At 42.7% G+C, this 20,314-nt stretch overlaps 1 protein-coding gene across 1 annotated transcript; it reads left to right on the top strand.

Moving 5' to 3' along the window:
* Positions 1-4,266: 4,266 nt before the first annotated feature.
* Positions 4,267-20,314, top strand: LOC139369897 (nucleoside diphosphate kinase-like). Its single transcript, XM_071109176.1, has 5 exons — positions 4,267-4,495; positions 16,520-16,650; positions 16,874-16,975; positions 18,139-18,251; positions 18,504-20,314. The coding sequence occupies exons 1-5, from the start codon at positions 4,345-4,347 to the stop codon at positions 18,622-18,624; spliced, it is 618 nt and encodes a 205-aa protein (XP_070965277.1). The 5' UTR covers positions 4,267-4,344; the 3' UTR covers positions 18,625-20,314.

Here is a 20,314-nt window from a genome sequence, read left to right as displayed (position 1 = left end):
ACGACTGACTTGGTGTGCTTGGACCATGTTAGTTTGTTGGTGATGTGGACGCCAAGTAACTTGAAGCTCTCAACCTGCTACACTACAGCCCTATCGATGAGAATGGGGGTGTGCTTGGTCCTCCTTTTTCTGTTGTCCACATTCATCTCCTTTGCCTTGATCACATTGAGGGAGAGGTTGTTGTCCTTGCACCACACGGTCAGGTCTCTGACCTCCTTATAGGCTGTCTCATCGTTGTTGGTGATCAGGCCTACCACTGTTGTGCCATCGACAAACTTAATGATGGTGTTGGAGTCGTGCCTGGCCGTGCAGTCATGAGTGAACAGGGAGTACAGGGGGGGACTGGGCATGCACCCCTGAAGGACCCCTGTGTTGAAGATCAGCGTGGAGGATGTGTTGTTACCTACCCTCACCACCTGGTGGTGGCCAATCAGGAAGTCCAGGATCCCGTTGCAGAGGGAGGTGTTTAGTCCCTGGGTCCTTAGCTTAGTGATGAGCTTAGAGGGCACTATGGTGTTGAACGCTGAGCTGTAGTCAATGAGTAGCATTCTCACATATGTGTTCCTTTTGTCCAGGAGGGAAAGGGCAGTGTGGAGTGCAATAGAGATTGCATCATCTGTGGATCTGTTGGTGCGGTATGCAAATTAGAGTGGGTCTAGGTTTTCTGGGATAATGGTGTTGATGTGAGACATCAACAGCCTTTCAAAGCACTTCATGTGCTTTGAGCGTCAGAGGTGGTGTAGTACGATTCGATTTTAGTCCTGTATTTACGCTTTGTCTGTTTGATGGTTCGTCGGAGGGCATAGCGGGATTTCTTATCAGCTTCCAGGTTAGAGTCCCGCTCCTTGAAAGCAGCGGCTCTAGCCTTAAGCTCATTGCGGATGTTGCCTGTAATCCATGGCTTCTGGTTGGGGTATGTACGTACACTCACTGTGGGGATGATGTCATCGATGCACTTATTGATGAAGCCAGTGACTAGTGTGGTGTACTCCTCAATGCCATCGGAGTAATGCCGTACCGTATTCCAGTATGTGATAGCAAAACAGTCCTGTAGCTTAGCATCTGCTTCATCTGACCACTTTTTTTGATTGATCTAGTCACTGGTACTTCCTGCTTTAATTTTAGCTTGTAAGCAGGAATCAGGAGGATAGAATGATGGTCAGATTTGCCAAATGGAGGTAGAGGGAGAGCTTTGTATGCATCTATGTGTGTGGAGTAAAGGTGGTCCAGAGTTACTAGGCTACTAGGAGCGCCGCCACTGGGTGAGCGTTTTCTTGTTTGCTTATGGCGGAATACAGCTCATTCAATGAAGTCTTAGTGCCAGCCTCTGACGGTGGTGGTATGTAAACAGCTACGTAAAATACAGATGAAAACTCTCTCGGTAGATAGTGTGGTCTACAGCTTATCATGATATACTCTACCTCAGGCGAGCAATAGCTCGAGACTTCCTTAGATATCGTGCACCAGCTGTTATTTACAAAAATACATAGTCCACTGGCCCTTGTCTTACAAGACGTCACTGTTCTATCCTGCCGGTGCAGCGTATATCCAGCCAGCTGTATGTTGATAGTGTCATCGTTCAGCCACTACTCCGTGAAGCATAAGATATTACAGTTTTGAATGTCCCGTTCATAGTTTAATCTTCCGCGTAGGTCATCTATTTTATTGTTCAATGATTGCACGTTTGCTAGCAGAATGGAAGGAAGTGGGAGTTTATTTGATCGCCTACGAATTCTCAGAAGGCAGCCCGCCCTCCGGACCCTTTTTCTCCAAACCTCCTCCTCACGCAAATCACAGGGATCTGGCCCTGTTCCCGAGAAAGCAGTATATCGTTCTCGTCAGACTCGTAATTGGAAAAAAGGGATTCTGCCAATCCGTGGTTATTAATCGCAGTCCTTATGCACAGAAGTTATTTTCAGTCATAAGAGACGGTAGCGGCAACATTATGTACAAAATAAGTCAAATAAAAAGTTACAAACCAAAAAACATAATCGGTTGGGGGCACTTAAAACGTCTGCGCCATCTTATGTGTTATAGATGGATGGAAGAAGTTTTAAAAGTTTTACTTTACTATTTAAAGCAAAGCAGTTACATATAGTCAAAGTTAAAGATGCACTATGCAGAAATCGCTCTGCCACTTCCTGGTTGCTAAAATTCGAATAGTTCGCTTAATTTCAGTTTGTGACAAAACAAGCAAAAAAAGAAAAGTCCCTTTTTCAGGAACCTGTCTTTTTTCGTAAAAATCCAAATAACTTCACAGATCTTCATTGCAAAGGGTTTAAACACTGTTTCCCATGCTTGTTTATTTTTATCTTTATTTAACCAGGCAAGTCAGTTAAGAACAAATTCTTATTTTCAATGACGGCCTTGGAACAGTGGGTTAACTGCCTGTTCAGGGGCAGAACGACAGATTTGTACCTTGTCAGCTCGGGGGTTTGAACTTGACAACCTTGCGGTTACTAGTACAACGCTCTAACCACTAGGCTACCCTGCCGCCCCAATGAACATGCACCTGTGGAACGGTCGTTAAGACACTAAAAGCAAGAACTGGCAAACCTGGTGCAGTCCATGAGGAGGAGATGCACTGCAGTACTTAATGCAGCTGGTGGCCACACCAGATATTGACTGTTACTTTTGATTTTGACCAACCCTTTATTCGGGGACACATTAATCCTTTTCTGTTATTCACATATCTGTGGAACTTGTTAAATTTATGTCCCAGTTGTGAAATCTTATGTTCATACAAATATTTACACATGTTATGTTTTCTGAAAATAAACGCAATTGAAAGTAAGAGGACATTTCTTTTTTTGCTGAGTTTACCATAAGCCGACGTCGTTTTAGAGAATTTGGCAGTATGTCCAACCGTCCTCACAACTGCAGACCATGTGTATGGCGTCGTGTTGGCGAGCGGTTTGCTGATGTCAGTGTTGTGAACAGAGTGCCTACAAACTACTGACAACGAACACAATTGCATTTTATTGATGGGCCAAAACGACATTTAAAAAACTACTTTTACCTCTTTTTCTCCCAAATTGGTAGTTACAGTCTTGTCCCATCGCTGCAACTCGCCTACGGACTCAGGAGAGACGAAGGTCAAGAGCCACGTGTCCTCCGAAACACGACCCTTCCAAGCCGCACTGCATCTTGACAAACTGCTCACTTAACCCGGGAGCAAGCCGCACCAATGTGTCAGAGGAAACACTGTCCAGCTGTCGACCGAGGTCAGCTTGCATGCGCCCGGCCTGCCACAAGGAGTCCCTAGAGGGCGATGGGACAAGGAAATCCCGGCTGGCGCTGGGCCAATTATGCGCCGCCTCAGGATTTTCCCGGTCACGGCCGGCTGTGACAGCCTGGGATCGAACCCTGGTCTGTAGTGACGCCTCAAAAGCACTGGCCTTTTATTGTTGGCAATTTGAATGCACAAAAATACCTGACGCCAATTATTTTTAAAGGTATCTGTGACAACATCTGTATTCCCAGTCATGTGAAATCAATAGATTAGGGAATAATGAATTTATTTCAATTGACTGATTTTCTTCATGAACTGTAACTCAGTAAAATCTTTGAAATTGTTTTATGTTGCGTTTATATTTTTGTTCAGTATAGTTACTGTTGCTAAAAGTTTGAAGGATTTGAAGTTGGGAAAGTGGTCACAGTAGCTGATTTGTCTCAAAAATTGTTTACAGTGAATATAATAAAAGGTTGGGAGTGACGTCACAAATCCCATGAAAGTGGATGGAAGTCCAGCCACACTAATAAGAAGTATGTCGACGATTTACAGTGGGGACTCTTGCTTGGCAAGCACTACTATTGAGTAACCCAGGAATGTCACGAGTTATTTGACACGAGAAAGCTCGAAAAAAATTGCTCTACAGAGCACCAATAGGCACAATGAATGGCTAAATTACATCCGGACACGAAGGGTCCGCGGAGCTCCCACTGATGCTCCTCCTCACCACTCTATAGGAGCTAGTGACGACCGAGGTTGAGGGGGTCGTCATTAGTTAGCACAGCCGCAAAGTCAAAAAACCGCACACATTTCTACATTTTATCTTATTAAAATCGAATTATACACCTAACCTTAAACACACTGTTAACCTTATGCTTAACCTCAAATGAAGACCCCAAAGCATGATGTTTTTATGCCACACGACTTTGTGGCTGTGTTATCTAGTGGAGATGGGTTGAGGGACCATCTCCACGCGGCCGCTTTTTCGGGGGTGGGACTAGTGGTGGTTGTTGAGGAAGGCTGACTGTCCTACTAACGTTACGATCTTACAGGTAGATAGATATATGTTAAAGAATCTCACAGGTCGGCAATAACTTTGGCTTGTTTAAATAATGGTTCAATTTCAAAGGTATTGGCTGAAAAACCTTATCCTGCAGAATCCGTACTGTCGCGGAGTTCTACCATCGAGAAAAAGTTATATCCCTGAGTTCTCATTTTGCCTCCTGTTTGGACATCGATGCGCTGGATACAGTACCACATCAGGTTAGTAGCCTACTCTAGTCTAACATACTATAGTAGTGTACAAGTAGGCTATTCATGATTTTGTTAAACTTGTACAATGAAGTGATTTTGTCTGCAAAAGTTGTAACTGGACACACATTCCACTGGCGCAACGTTTGGAGTTAGTTGCAATTAAAAAACGACATGTGGGCAGAGAGGAAGAGGAAATGCGAGAGGGCGTACTCCGCCCACGAAAATAAGACAACGAAGTGAGGAAGTTTTGTATGGAGGTCATTGCCTCCCTTTTATTTTTGAGCACATGTATTTCCATTGTTAGAGCGGTCACTTGACTATCTTGTCAATATAGATCATCTTTGATATAGGCCTTTTGCAGTATTCATGTCTCCAATTACATTGCATTAAACTGGCTGGCTAAATTGAGTTATTGGACGTCCCATTTAGCCTTGTGAGAGAAATGGCGCAATGCTGCCCAAATGTTCTGGCCAAACGCAAATACACCTCGCACACGATACCGTTTTGGAAACATTTCGAATTGAAATGTAATAGTAACGATGAGTAATTGTTAAAATAAAAAAGATACACTTGTCTGTAGGCACTCAAATGTAGGCACTCACTACTGTAAGTCGCTCTGGATAAGAGCATCTGCTAAATTACTAAAATATAAATGTAAAATGGAATACAGATATGCACCTTTTAAAATAAAGGTAGGGGCTTGGATCAGAAAACCAGTCGGTATCTGGTGTGACCACCATTTGCCTCATGCAGCGTGACACATCTCATTCGCATGTAGTTGATCAGGCTGTTGATTGTGGAATGTTGTCCCAGTCCTCGTCAATGGTTGTGTGAAGTTACTGGATATTGGAGGGAACTAGAACATGCTGTCGTACACGTTGATCCAGAGGCTCCCAAACATGCTCAATAGAACTGGGACATTTTCAGCTTCCAGGAAGGAATTGTGTGCAGATCCTTGTGACATGGGGCCATGCATTATCATGCTGAAGCATGAGGTGATGGCAGTGGATGAATGGCACAACAATGGGTCTCAGGATCCCGTCACAGTATTTCTGTGCATTCAAATTGCCATCGATAAAATGCAATTGTGTTCATTGACTGTAGCTTATGTCTGCCCATACCATAACCCCACTGCCACCATGGGGCCCATCTTCCTCTACTGCCTCAGCACAAGACACCTTCTGCACTACTCTGATCCTGGCAACCTCAACCTGCTTTTCTCTCATAGGACACCTGATCTCCAACACCATGGGTAGCCCGACAGTTTACACACACCGATACTACACATTCCTTTGTCTCATGTCCTCCTGCACACGTCTCACATCTAGGAATATCCCTCCTACACACTGCTGCCACATGACCATAAGCTTGACACCTAAAACACTGTAATGGGTTTGGGACAAAAGCTAACCGACACATCCTGACTTGACTTTGTCTGGTAAAGACTCAAATCTCAGGATTACAGATAGTGTCTTCTCCGTTTCACCACGCTCTCCACCAGGTTTGCGTCACAGCAAACGGCGGGTGTCACAGACACTGGGAATCTTCAACTTCAGTTGACCCTCAACACTTAGTCACCCCAGTTAACCTCTCTGGGACCGTTCGGGACGTGAGCGTCCCACCTCTCAACAGCCAGTGAATTTGCAGGGCGCCAAATTCAAAACAACAGAAATCCCATAATTTAAATTCCTCAAACATAGAAGTATTTTACACCATTTTATAGATAAACTTCTCGTTAATCCAACCACAGTGTCCGATTTCAAAAACGCTTTTCGGTGAAAGCAGAACATATCATTATGTTAGGTCAGCAACTAGTCACAGAAAGCATTCAGCCATTTTCCAACCAAAGAGAGGAGTCACAAAAAGCAGAAATATAGATAAAATTAATCACTAACCTTTGATGATCTTCATCAGATGACTCTCATAGGACTTCGTTACACAATACATGTATGTTTTGTTCGGTAAAGTTCATATTTGTATCCAAAAATCTACGTTTACATTGGCGTGTTACGTTCAGTAGTTCCAAAAACATCCGGTGACTTTGCAGAGAGCCACATCAATTTGACAGAAATACTCATAATAAACATTGATAAAAGATACAAGTGTTATGCATGGAACTTTAGATCCACTTCTCCTTAATGCAACCGCTGTGTCGGATTTCAAAAAAACTTTACCGAAAAAGCACACCATGCTAGAATCTGAGTAGAGCGCTCAGAGCCCATACATATATCCGCCATGTTGTGGAGTCAACATTAGTCAGAATAGCATTATAAATATTCACTTACCTTTGAGGATCTTCATCAGAATGCACTCCCAGGAATCCCAGTTCCACAATAAATGTTTCTTTTGTTCGATAATGTCCATAATTAATGTCAAAATAGCTCCTTTTGTTAGTGCGTTCAGTCCAGTAATCCACAATCATAAAAGCGCGTTCACTAGTTTCAGACAAGTTAGTTACAGTTAGTAGAAACACGTCAAACGGTGTATAGAATCAATGTTTAGGATGTTTTTAACATAAATCTTCAATAATGTTCCAACCGGACAATTCCTTTGTCTTCAGAAATGAAGTGGAACGTACCTTTCACGTGAGCGCGCGAGACAGCCTGTGGCACTCTGCCAGACCACTCACTCAAAGAGCTCCTATGAGCTCCTCCTTTAGAGTAGAAGCATCAAACACGTTTCTAGAGACTGTTGACATCTAGTGGAAGCCGTAGGAAGTGCAAAATGATCAATATCCCACTGTGTATTCGATAGTGGCTGAGTTCAAAAACTACAAATCTCAGATTTACCACTTCCTGGTTAGATTTCTTCTCAGGTTTTTGCCTGCCATATGAGTTCTGTTATACTCACATACATAATTCAAACAGTTTTAGAAACTTCAGTGTGTTTTATCCAAATCTACTAATATATATGCATATTCTAGCTTTCATGACTGAGTAGCAGGCAGCTTAATTTGGGCATGCTTTTCATCCAAAATTCCCAATACGGCCCCCTACCCCAAAGAAGTTAACACTCCTTTTAACAACGCCCTGCTCCGGAGAGGAAAGTAAGTCCCATTTCTTGTCCCCAATTTAGCTCCCTCTGGAAGGCAGAAATGTCAAAAATCTACAAGATTCCACTTCCACAAAATATCTACACCATTCCACTTCCACAAACTATCAACAATATTCCACTTCGAGTCACTTTCACCAACCCAACATTCTCCAACCTCTTTTCCACCCAACACCACATATGGTTTTGCCAGAAGATAAAGATCCATTCTGTCAAAAAATCTCACTCCCACTGGGCCAGAATCATCTTTGTCATCATCAGGATGAGGCTCAAACTCTGCGATCTTCACCACACCTGCCACCGTAGTTAATTCATCCTCACTCTCGTCATGTTCAATTTCCTTAGCTCTTCCAAAAGTTCTGTGTGATCGACCTCTGCATATTCACTCAAAACATGTTCCACGTTTCAATTTTTCTTCCTGTCTGCTATCTTCTCCTTGATCAGATCTTCCAGAAGTCTTGTACATTCATTCCCCCATTCCATACATGCTTAAGTTCCACTTTCCTCCTTTTTTCCCTTTCCCTTTCCCACCCATCTTACCCTCACCTCATGGCCACACCGGCAGCCATTGAACCGAAAAACTATTCTGACCTGTACCCCCGTGCGGCATCATTTTACAAATGCAGTTTTACAACCAGAGTTTCAAGTATGCTTTAGGAGCAGTTGTGCAACAGAGCTCTTAAAGAAGCAATGCCATTATAAACCTGCAACTTTGCAATATAAACCTACAAATACTTTTTTTTGAGTGAATAATTATTTATATATTTATTATAAAATAATTACAATCAGGATGTTGTGTCCAATGGGGTAAATGCAGATGGACAAACCCCAAGCTTCATCCTATGTACATTTTATTGCCACTATGCTGCATCAGTTAGGCTACAGGTGATAATGCTTATTGCTAATAGCACATCTAATAAATAGACCATGCATAGGCTAGATGCATGGTCCAATATGTTAAAATAATTGAAACATTATTTTTACCAATATGTTTTTCTGCCCATTTCTGGAAATGGAAATGATATTTTAGATGGTGTCAGCATAATTTATTTTCATACATTTTGTAGTAGAATTCACAAGAACTAAGCTTCTCAGTCTTTCTACATAAAAATGATCCCGGGGAGGACATTGGATCCTCTAAGCAAGGGGACTGGAATTGGTCAAACTAGCCGTTTAATACATGCACAAAATGATCTTCTTTCCCTAAAAGCATGATGGTCATGACTTTCTGACATGAAAGGAGAGGTTGGCTGCAGACAATCGATCTGAGATCGACTTAAGTTTCAGTCATGGGATTCATTTCTTTCCGTTAACCCCTGAGACTGCTGTGTACAATGCGATCCAGCTGGAAATGGGGCATGGGGAGCTGGAAATGGGGCATGGAATGGGGCAATTCCACCGTAAAATGATGTTCAATCTGAAATCTGCAGTGGCCGTACAGTATTTAAAATGATGTTCAATCTGAAATCTGCAGTGGCCGTACAGTATTTAAAATGATGTTCAATCCGAAATCTGCAGTGGCCGTACAGTATTTAAAATGATGTTCAATCCGAAATCTGCAGTGGCCGTACAGTATTTAAAATGATGTTCAATCTGAAATCTGCAGTGGCCGTACAGTATTTAAAATGATGTTCAATCTGAAATCTGCAGTGGCCGTACAGTATTTAAAATGATGTTCAATCTGAAATCTGCAGTGGCCGTACAGTATTTAAAATGATGCAGCCTACGGAGAAGTCAGAGCCTTCAGACTCCTTGCACTTCGGGGAGCGGTAATACACATCCAATAAATTGTTGTGCACCGCACCACACGTAGTGACTCAGGGCTAATCTCTACAGCCATCCAGCTAATTACAAGCAACTGGCTAAACGAAAAGACCTTACCTCTTCTGAGATGTTGGAGTCCGTTTCCCGGTGCTGCACTGTTTTTCCACTTGCATCTCCATCCCAAATATTTTTGGGCCTGATACAATACATCAACCATGATGGATTTGACAAATCTGAGCCACTCCATTGTCCGTCTGTCTCCAATGGTCTGCATTCTATTGACCTCTTTACCACATCTATCCCCATTACCTCCCTGATCTCTTTCCAGGAGTTCAAACTTGTTTTAGTGTCTTTGAAACCCATACATAAGGTATCATAAAGATGTATCTTATTTGTGAACCTGTTCTGATGGCCTTTTGTCAAAGTTCACCATGTTTATTGTCAAGAAAGTGAGTTTGTGTTTATATAGGATATACCGTGCCACATACCGTCAACCAATCATGTCAATGTGGAGGCGCACGGCATCGCCATACGCAGCTCGATATGGCTCCGCAATTGCGTCACACATTCCGTACGGAGCTCAAAGTTTTCACTTGAAATTGTCTAACAAAAAACAATGATTACAAAGTTTAAAAAAAAAGGCATCTCTATGCACAAGGACTAGGCCACTTTGAACAATTTCCACTGAACATTTTTACAGAAACACATTTACAGTTGAGACAAAGTTTGCTAACAGAATGCCAGTTTGTTTGTGCTGTCATTGTTACCAAACTGCATCTGCATTGTTCTTCAAGTAAATGTGTTTTTGTAAAATTTTCTGTGGAAATTAAGTAGTTTTTGGATGGTGAAGGGTTAATGTGTCCTGCGCTGAGAGTCAGACCCCCTGCAGTAACTTCCTCATTGTGTTGTGTCCAGCCCTGCAGATGACTGCATTCTCATTCTCTGCATTATGAGAGGGCTTATAGATCCCACTGGGCTCTGACTTCAGCAGTCTCAACACAGAGCACAACACCATCATTACCCCTAATAGACAGGTCGAACTCTAATTACTGCACACACTACATACCTTTTGATAAGCTTGCCTTTGATTTAACTATTAGATTTTTTAAAGATGTTTCTTGTTTTTGCCTTTTATATCGAGATGGTAGAGAACCAAATGGTTTCTTTGTGATCAGGGGCGAGATGCAGGTAGAAAGAGAGGGGGTTGTATTTCTCTCTTTCTGTGAGAGGGGGGTGTATTTCTCTCTTTCTGTGAGAGTGAGAGGCATCGCAGCTTTAGCAGCAGGACTCTGGCAGATCAAACAGGCTTCTTCTGGATTAGAGAAAGGTAGAGAGAGAGAGAGAGAGAGAGAGAGAGGGAAGGGAAGAAAGAAGGAGAGAGGGGGAGAGCAGCTCTTTTGTAGTCTCTGATAAACATAATTCTTAAAGACAGGCCATAACAACAAACATGAGTGCTGACCTTTTAGAACAACAATTGTGTGTGTGTGTGTGAGAGAGATGGAGAGGTGACCGTCTCTGTGGGAAAATTATGTGCTTTCCTCTCGCCCTTCAGCGCTGTGGCACCATCAATAATTCACTCGCGCATCACACAATTCAATGCTGCACAGCACCCTTTCTATAACAGGGGTAGGCAACTAGATTGAGCAGCAAGCCGATTTTTGTCGGAGTGAATGGCCGGGGGGCTGGAAAATTATTATAAATAATTTGCACTGCAAATTGACCACAGCTGAGCCCCAAAAATGTATTTTCAAATACAATAATTTCATACCTTGATTACATTAAGACACAATCACATCTCTTTTTTTTAATTTGTGGGAATAGTTGGGAACAGATCTTGGGGGCCTAAAAATATTCACTGGCGGCCTGTTTCTGACCCATGCTCTATACCGTCTCTCAACCCACACTTACTCTTTCTTTCTCTACCTCCCCACCTCTGTCTACAATCCCTTTATCTCTTTCTCTACCCTTCCTTAAGGCGTTAGCATGCTTCAGTTTGGCTGGCACTTAGCCGAGAACCGAACGAGTGTGCTCGCATGCTCCCTTAAAAAACCTTCTCTTGAAAAACGAGAAAAAAGCAGCGGTAGTACTGTTTGTCCATTTTGAGAAGCCGTAGCCAGTATACACTTCCTCAAAATAGTCATAATTCATCTAAGATAACTCAACTCAAAAAATCTAACATTAATTTTGCTGTTTTTTTCTTAGTCGCTCAATTTTATATTAACTAAGACGTGTGGTGCAGTATTTCTCAAGATTTCCTTTTGCATGAAAACGAGTCTGTCGTTGAATGACAACAAATACTTCATTGAAGAATCCCTACTGTTGACCAATCACCGACTTCAGCTTGCCTTGAGAAAAAATGTGTGCCAAAACAACGTCAACACAAGAACTGTTCATCAGGAGCTTCATGAAATGGGTTTCCCTGGCCGAGCAGCTGCACACAAGGCTAAGATCACCATGCACAATGCCAAGTGTCGGCTGGAGTGGTGTAAAGCTCACCGCCATTGGACTCTGGAGCAGTGGAAACATGTTCACAGTTTGGGGAAGTCCCTTTGCTGTTTCAGCATAACAATGCCCCCATGCACAAAGCGAGGTTCATACAGAAATAGTTTATGGAGATTGGTGTGGAAGAACTTGACTGGCCTGCACAGAGCCCTGACCCCAACTCCATCAAACACCTTTGGGATGAATTGGAACTCCGACTGCGAGCCAGGCCTAATCGGCCAACATCAGTGCCCGACCTCACTACTGCTCTTGTGGCTGAATGGAAGCAATGTTCTGAGTGGAAAGCCTTCCCAGAAGGTTGTTATAGCAGCAAAGGGGGGGACCAACTCTATATTTATCCCCGTGATTTTGGAATGAGATTTTCGACAAGCAGGTGTCCCCATACTTTTGGTCATGTGTATATCCTGATGCCTAGTCACCGTACCGATGCATATCTAACCCTACCACTCCATTATCCATGCACATTGTAAATAGGGTATTGGCACTAACCCTGGAACTAACCCTGTATATAGCGTATTTACTTTCTCGTGTTCTTCTTATTTCTTGTGTTTTTGTTCTACTTTACTTTTTCAAATAAACGTTTTATAGTACTACTGCATTGTTGGGATAGAGCAAGCATGAAAGGCATTTCACTGTAGTAGTTAGTGCACGTGACAATTAAACTTGAAACTTGATCCAGCTATGGTTCAAACGTTCAGTTGAGAACTCAAGGGCTGGGTATACCCACCTTGGGTTAATGCTAAGTAGGTCTATAAATGTTTATTTTATTAATGACAACAGAATTCCATGGCAGTCAGAGTTAAGGCTATCCTGCTGGCTATAGTAATAGGGATATAATTCCTCATTTATATTAGCCTACCTCAGAAAGATATGAGAGCCGTCCATATCTGGGTCACAACACCGCAGTGAAACCTACCTGCTCTGCGTTCTCAGAGTTCACTGAGTTCATGGAGACAGGACAGCAGCACAGGGCCAGCGGCAGAACTAATTAGTTGGACGTGCATTTGATTTCCATAGGGGGTCACGTTTTTTTCACGAGGCCTATGGAAACTTCAACGGCAACCAAACAATAGTCACTTTGTGAGTAGTGCATTTCATGGACAACAGGTTTCAAATTAGAAATTGAAGGACTAATTTGGCCGCTGCACCGAGAGATCCACACAAATATTCAAGCACTTTTTTGTTGTTGTTTCCTGTCACTTTTCTCTTCAATGTCACATTCGATTCCTGATCACCTTCACTGTCACCAAGCAGATTGTTTACTACGTTTTATAAAGTCAATAATCGCTCTATTAATCAGGTAGGCCTATCTGCTATATCTCATACTTCTCTTATCGTAATCCCTTACCCACCAGTAGCATATTAGCTACAGTGTAGGTGGCTCGGTCCTCAAACAATCTCTCCTCATAGGCTATTTTAAATATTTCTGTAGTTGTTACTCATTTTATAATTCAAGAAGCCAGGTACATTTTATTGCATTGTCTCTTTAACATCCATGTTTTACTTTTATATAAAAAAATATATATATATGTGTATGTCACAGCCCATGCTCCAAACAGCCTCTGAACCAAGACCAAACATCCTGACAAAGGCCATGGACAACCTGGAATAAAAGCAGACTCCGTCTCTGCAACTAACAACGGGAAATTATGTGGTGTAAACCAACCATGTTATAAACCAAATTGGCCCACATAAAGAGAGGAGGGATGCTGGTGTTCACCAGAGACATTCCGTCCTTGAACAGCCGTCTCACTCCTTGGTCCGAGGATGCCTTCGCTGGGGCACAGCTGTCATGCCTCTTAACACAACAAAGGAGGAATGGTTACCCCAGGACAGACCCTCCAAACAGGTCATCATCTCAGGGCTCCACACTGCCATTCCAGTTAAAGAAGTCTGTGCCGAGCTGGAGAAACAGAATCATCACCAGACAAACTCACCTCCCCGCCACATTTATTAGAATTCACCTCTCCAAACCAGAAGACTCCATACAACTACTACAGGGAGGCTTCTTCATGCGTTACTTTCACTACAGAGTTGAAAAGGCTAATCCACCCACCATAGTTAAACATAGTTTCAAATGCCAAGAATTCAACAATATTTCTACCCAGTACAATAACCCAGTCAAATGTCTGAGGTGTGGAGAAAACCACCACCACAAAGCCTGCCTAAACAACAACAAAATATGCACACGTGTGCACAATGTGGGGGTGGGCACTCTTCAGCCTCAAAGAGCTGCCCCAGCTACATAGCCCTCACCACCAGTGCTGCCACCACCACTCGAAGGCAACCCAGAACACAGAGAACCTTAACCCACCTGCAAGAAGAACTACAAAATACTGTAATGCCACAATGAGGAAATTCCCTTTTGGGTCAAGGGTGACACTGATTTTAAAGCCCTGTTTATAACTGTCCCTAAAATGCGTCCTTTTCTTATAATGCAGTTATATATTTTCGGAAGCTGTTTTCATTTCAGAGCGTCTAATTTGTAAACATTTCAACAAAAAAATGAACCCCTGACCAAATCAAAGTGCTTCTTCTCTGTTCTGTGACGTAAGTCCCAAGACAATACCCGACCACGAGTTGGCGTTTTTGATTTATTTTAGCAGGGAGTCCCATTGAGACCAAGGTTTCTTTTGCAAATACTTAAATTAAGGCGCAGCATAATTGCAAAAACACAATTATATAAAAAAAACAAGCACATTCGTCTGTGAACAGTTCCTCCACCAACAATCTGAAATGCCTGAATGAACCAATCTGTCCAACTGTTGGGTAATCTTAAGATTGTTCCATAAGTGAGGTGTGAAGAAACTTAAAGCAATTTTTACCTAAATCTGTACTGACATAAGGAATTTGAAGAGTTAGCCATCCCTGTGAGTGGGTATGGTATCTCATGCTTTCATAGGTTAGTAACGATGTTAGGCAATGTGGGAGTTTTTGAGTAAGAGCTTGGTAAATGAACAGAATGCAATGCTCCAACCTATAAAACACCAATAAGGGCCAGCTGCTTTCTGAGAGCGAATGCAATGATGAGTGCAAAATGGATCACGGAGGGCACAGTGTTAAATAGCTTCCAACGGGCTTCAATGAAATGGGAACTGCATTCATGTAAATAATGGTGTCATAGTCTAGGACCGGTAGGAATGTTGACTGAATGATCTGCTTTCTACTATTAAGCGAGGGGCACAATCTATTTCTTAGTTAACTCACCTCTGTTTGTTTTAAAAGACAACTTATCAACGTTCCAAATGCCCAGGTCTCTGCAGTGTATTCGTTAAGTATTCAGAGCCCTTGAATTTTTCCACATTTTGTTACGTTATTGCCTTATTCCAAAATTGATTTTTTTTTAATTCCCTCATCAATCTACACACAATAACGTATAAGGACAAAGCAAAAATGTTTTATAGAAGGGCCTTGGTTAGGGAGGTGACCAAGAACCTGATGGTTACTCTGACAGAGCTCTAGAGTTCCTCTTTAGAAATGGGTGAAACTTCCAGAAGGACAACCATCTCTGCAGCACTCCACCAATCAGGCCATTATGGTAGAGTGGCCAGACAGAAGCCACTTCTCAGTAAAAGGCACATGACAGCCCACTTGGAGTTTTCAAAAAGGCACCTAAAGACTCTGACCATGAGAAACAAGATTCTCTGGTCTGATGAAACCAAAATTGAACTCTTTGGCCTGAATGTCAAGTGTCTCGTCTGGAGGAAACCTGGCACCATCCCTAGGATGAAGCATGGTGGTGGCAGCGCCATGCTGTGGGGATGTTTTTCAGCGGCAGGGACTGGGAGACTAGTCAGGATAGAAGGAAAGATGAACAGAGCAAAGTAGAGGTCTTTGATGAAAACCTGCTCAGGAGCAGGCTGGGGGCGAAGATTCACCTTCCAACAGGACAATGACCCTAAGCACAAAGCAAAGAGAATGCAGGAGTGTCTCTGAATGTCCTAAAGTGGCCCGGCCAGAGCCCAGACTTGAACCCGATCGAACATCTCTGGAGAGACCTGAAATGGCTGAGCAGCGACGCTCCCTATCCAACCTGACTGAGCGTGAGAGGATCTGCAGAGAAGAATGGGAGAAACTCCCAAAATACAGGTGTGCCAAGCTTGTAGCGTCATACCCAAGAAGACTTGAGGCTGCCAAAAGTGCTTCAACAAAGTACTGAGTAAAGAGTCTGAATAGTTATGTAAATGTAATATTTCTGATTTTTGTTGTGTGTAGATTGAGGGGGGGGGGGAATACAGTTTAATCAATTTTAGAATGAGGCTGTAACCTAACAGAATGTGGGAAAAGTCAAGGGGTCTGAATACTTTCCGAATGCACTGTATAAGAAGGGACACGGTCAATTTGGGCTCCATTGAATGTGCAGATACTTCAATCTTGGGAGTCATTATAGTGGGCTCTAGAAAACATGTACTACAGATGCAGAGGACAACCATTATTGTCCATCAAGCCTATTTTAGCCATTACCGGAGTGTTTCTGCAGTCCTAACAATAACGCAGAAAAAGAAAGGGCACAAGCAAGAGTTGGAAAGAGTCGCAAGAGTAAAATGAAAGCAATCAATCCAGTGAGATTTAAAATTAAGTAACAAGTGGATTTTGCACCACTAAAACACAGGACATTTCTGGCTGAAATGGAGAAATGTACAGGTGGGCGGGGCATGCGCGTTGCTAAAAGTTTAATAGAGCACGTGTGTGAGAGTAATTCTTCTCTGTGTGTAGGGATCCCTGGTGTGAGAGAACGTACTCTAGTTGCAGTGAAACCAGATGGGGTCCAGCGTCGCCTTGTGGGGCAGATCACACAACGCTTTGAACAGAAAGGCTTCAAACTGGTGGGCCTGAAGATGCTACAGGTGAGAATGGCCAATTCCAAATGAATCCCAAAGCTCCTCCCTCCTAGGCATCTGAAAGGATTGGATAGGTATAAGTAGTATGATAATAAGCAATATGATAGTAGCCTCAACTTGTCCTCTGACACAATATTTGTAACTTGTCATGGATGTGGTTTATTCATAAATGTCTATGTAAATACCAGACTTTAAAATAAAGGTTTACCCAATGTTGGCTTTCTTTCAGGCACCAGAGGAGCAGCTCTCTCAGCATTACCATGAGTTAAGGAGGAAGCCATTTTACCCCAGTCTCCTGCACTACATGACCTCTGGTCCCATAGTTGTTATGGTGAGGGTTCCTGCCTCTGTCTAGCCTCATAATCCAAACTTAAATTGCTCCGTTTCAGGGCTCGATTCAGTCCGTAGCTCCGAAGTAAAGCGCGATTGAAAGTTAAAGGCTGGAAATGACGGCTCAATTGAAAATTATATTTTACATTTCAAGCATGCTATAGCACTGAACTTCAGCGATACGAATTGAATCAGTCCACACTTTTCTGACTTCACTGATCAGTCTGGGTGTCCTCTAATAGATGGACGCCTGGACAGTTATTTCTATAAAATAACGGGTACAATCAGCTCTTAAGGCCCTTGCTCAAGTACCTTGTTCAATGGCACAACGGTAGTAGATGGTTGCCATGATCTGAGACCAGCAGCCCTCCTTTTGCCAGTTCAGTTAACTTTTTCATCACTCAGCCCTAGACTCTAACCACCACCACCTATGCTACCTGCAGTACCATTATTCAATTAGTTTTGAGTAATGACCCTCCAAATCGGTTTTAGTGAAAAGATTGCCAGATAAATGAGAAGCCCCGTTTATACCTGGTGCTAACATACGTCCTTTGTCCTGATCTTCTGACATTTTGATTCTGCCCACATTTATAGACGGGTGTAGGTGATTTAAAAGAAGCATTGTGATCAGATCTTCCTGACCACCACCTCCAGAGGCAGTCAGGGCTGTATTCGTGTGCCGGGGTATCTTACAAGTGTAGCCTAGCGGTTAGAGCGTTGAGCCAGTAACCAAAAGGTTGCTGGTTTTGAATACCTGAGCCGACAAAGTGAAAAATCTGTAGATGTGAACTTGAGCAAGGCACTTAACTCTAATCTGCTCCAGGTGCACTGCACTACTATGGCTGACCCCATAAAGCAACACATTTCACTGCACCTCTCCAGACGCATGTAATCACCCAGGATAAATGGGGATAGAGTTGAAACAATAATTAAATATAGCAATTAATTTTAGATTTTAGATTCCCAGACTATACTGCCTTTACTTATGTTAAATTCAAAACCACCTAATCACTTGTGTAGGGATTAGATAATGGCAGTGGCAGTGTGTTCAAATATTGATTTAGTGCTAAATTGATTGACTTTCAATTAACTTGCTGAATTGACTGATTTGAAATATGATTTCCCTAATCCTGATGGCGAACTTCATTCATTCTTGTTGTCTAGGTGTGGGAGGGTTATAATGTGGTCCGGACATCCCGGATCATGATAGGAGACACCAACCCAGTCGAGGCCCAAGCAGGCACCGTTCGAGGGGACTTCAGCATTCACATCAGCAGGTGAACCTTTTTCAACAAAGATTAAAATTGAAAGATGTTTCACGTTACAATAATTGGCACAATACCCTTTTCAACAAATATTGTAATGATAATTGAATTGGACGACAATAATATGAAAAAATTAAACATTAAACATTGAACTTTATCAATGAGTGTTTTGAAAATTGGAGCATCATTTCAATGGCAAAATACTAAACTGGACTTCAAGCCATTAACAATTAACTAATGAATGTAGGTTTGTGTTTTTTATAGAAATGTGGTCCATGCCAGTGATTCAGTAGAGGGGGCTCAGAGGGAGATCCAGCTGTGGTTTCATCGAAAGGAACTGATGGATTGGGACTGCTGTGACCACAGTAGTACCTACCAGATATGAGAAAGAGATTGTAGGCAGAGATAGAAAGAGAGAGTGAAGCATTTCATTATAGTGTTGTATCCTGTTCATGTGACAATGAAACTTGAAAGAGTGAACAAGGTAGAATGACCAATAGGAATAGTGGCTCCATAACCATACCTACCTCTTTGTGTCTTGCTTTCAACACAGTGTCCCATGTGCAATACTCATCCCTCTCCATCGTGGGTGGCTCCAATACCCCTAAGCCTCTCAGCTACTATTATAGTGTTCGGTCCTCACCATATGTACAGTGCGTTCAGAAACTATTCAGAGCCCTGGACTTTTTCCACATTTTGTTACGTTACAGCCTTATTCTAAAATTAATGAAACAGTTTTTTCCTCCTCATTCATCTACATACAATACCCCATAATGACAAAGCAAAAACAGGTTTTTAGAAATGCTTGCAAATGTACAAAATATAAAAAGCTGAAATATTACATTTTACATAAGTATTCAGACCCTTTACGCAGTACTTTGTTGAAGCACCTTTAGCAGCAATTACAGCCTAGAGTCTTCATGGGTATGACGCTACAAGCTTGGCACATGTGTATTTGGAGAGTTTCTCCCATTATTCTCTGCAGGGTTTCTCAAGCTCTGTCAGGTTGGATGGGGAGCGTCGCTGCACTGCTATTTTCAGGTCTTTCCAGAGATGTTCGATGGGGTTCAAGTCCGGGCTCTGGCTGTGCCACTCAAGGACATACAGAGACTTGTCACAAAGCCACAGTCTGAACCTGCTCCAGAGCACTCAGGACCTTTCATCAAGGATCTCTCTGTACTTTCCTCCGTTCATCTTTTCCTCGATCCTGACTAGCCTCCCAGTGCCTGCCGCCGGAAAAACATCCCCACAGCATGATGCTGCCACCACCATGCTTCACCGTAGGGATGGTGCCAGGATTCCTCCAGACGTGATGCTTGGCTTTCAGGCCAAAGAGTGCAATCTTGGTTTCATCAGACTAGAGAATCCTGTTTCTCATGGTCTGAGAGTCCTTTAGGTGCCTTTTGGTAAACTCCAAACGGGCTGTCATATGCTTTTTACTGAGGAGTGGATTCCGTCTGGTCACTCTACCATAAAGGCCTGATTAGTGGAGTGCTGCAGAGATGGTTGTCCTTCTGGAAGGTTCTCCCATCTCCACAAAGGAACACTGGAGCTCGGTCAGTGACCATCAGGTTCTTGGTTACCTCTCTGACCAAGGCCCTTGTCCCCTGATTGCTTAGTTTGGCTGGGCGGCCAGCTCTAGGAAGAGTATTGGTGGTTCCAAACTTCTTCCATTTAAGAATGATGGAGACCACTGTGTTCTTGGACCTTCAATGCTGCATAACTTTTTTTGGTAACATTTTCCAGATCTGTTCCTCGACACAATCCTGTCTCTGAGCTCTACGGACAATTCCTTCGACCTCATGGCTTGGTTTTTGCTCTGACATGCACTGTCAACTGTGGGTCCATATATAGACAGGTGTGTGCCTTTCCAAATCATGTCCAGTCAATTGAATTTACCACAGTTGTAGAACCATCTCAAGCATGATCAATCGAAATAGGATGCCCCTGAACTCAATTTCGAGTCTCATAGCAAAGGGTCTGAATACTTATGTAAATAAGGTATTTCAGTTTTTAATAAATGTGCAAACATTTCTAAAAAATTGTTTTCGTCCTCATTATGGGATATTGTGTGT

This window comes from Oncorhynchus clarkii, chromosome 17, assembly GCF_045791955.1.
Source record: "Oncorhynchus clarkii lewisi isolate Uvic-CL-2024 chromosome 17, UVic_Ocla_1.0, whole genome shotgun sequence".
In the NCBI taxonomy this organism is placed as follows: domain Eukaryota; kingdom Metazoa; phylum Chordata; class Actinopteri; order Salmoniformes; family Salmonidae; genus Oncorhynchus; species Oncorhynchus clarkii.
The sequence above is the reverse complement of the archived record's forward strand: the minus strand, read 5'-3'. Positions and strand labels throughout refer to the sequence as shown.

Excerpts from the sequence above, each read along its gene's own strand:
- LOC139369897 (XM_071109176.1), top strand. The coding sequence starts at position 4,345 with ATGGTTCAATTTCAAAGGTATTGGCTGAAAAACCTTATCCTGCAGAAT. Across the intron at positions 4,496-16,519 it reads TGGATACAGTACCACATCAG|GGATCCCTGGTGTGAGAGAA; the intron begins GTTAGTAGCCTA and ends CTCTGTGTGTAG. Across the intron at positions 16,651-16,873 it reads TGGGCCTGAAGATGCTACAG|GCACCAGAGGAGCAGCTCTC; the intron begins GTGAGAATGGCC and ends GCTTTCTTTCAG.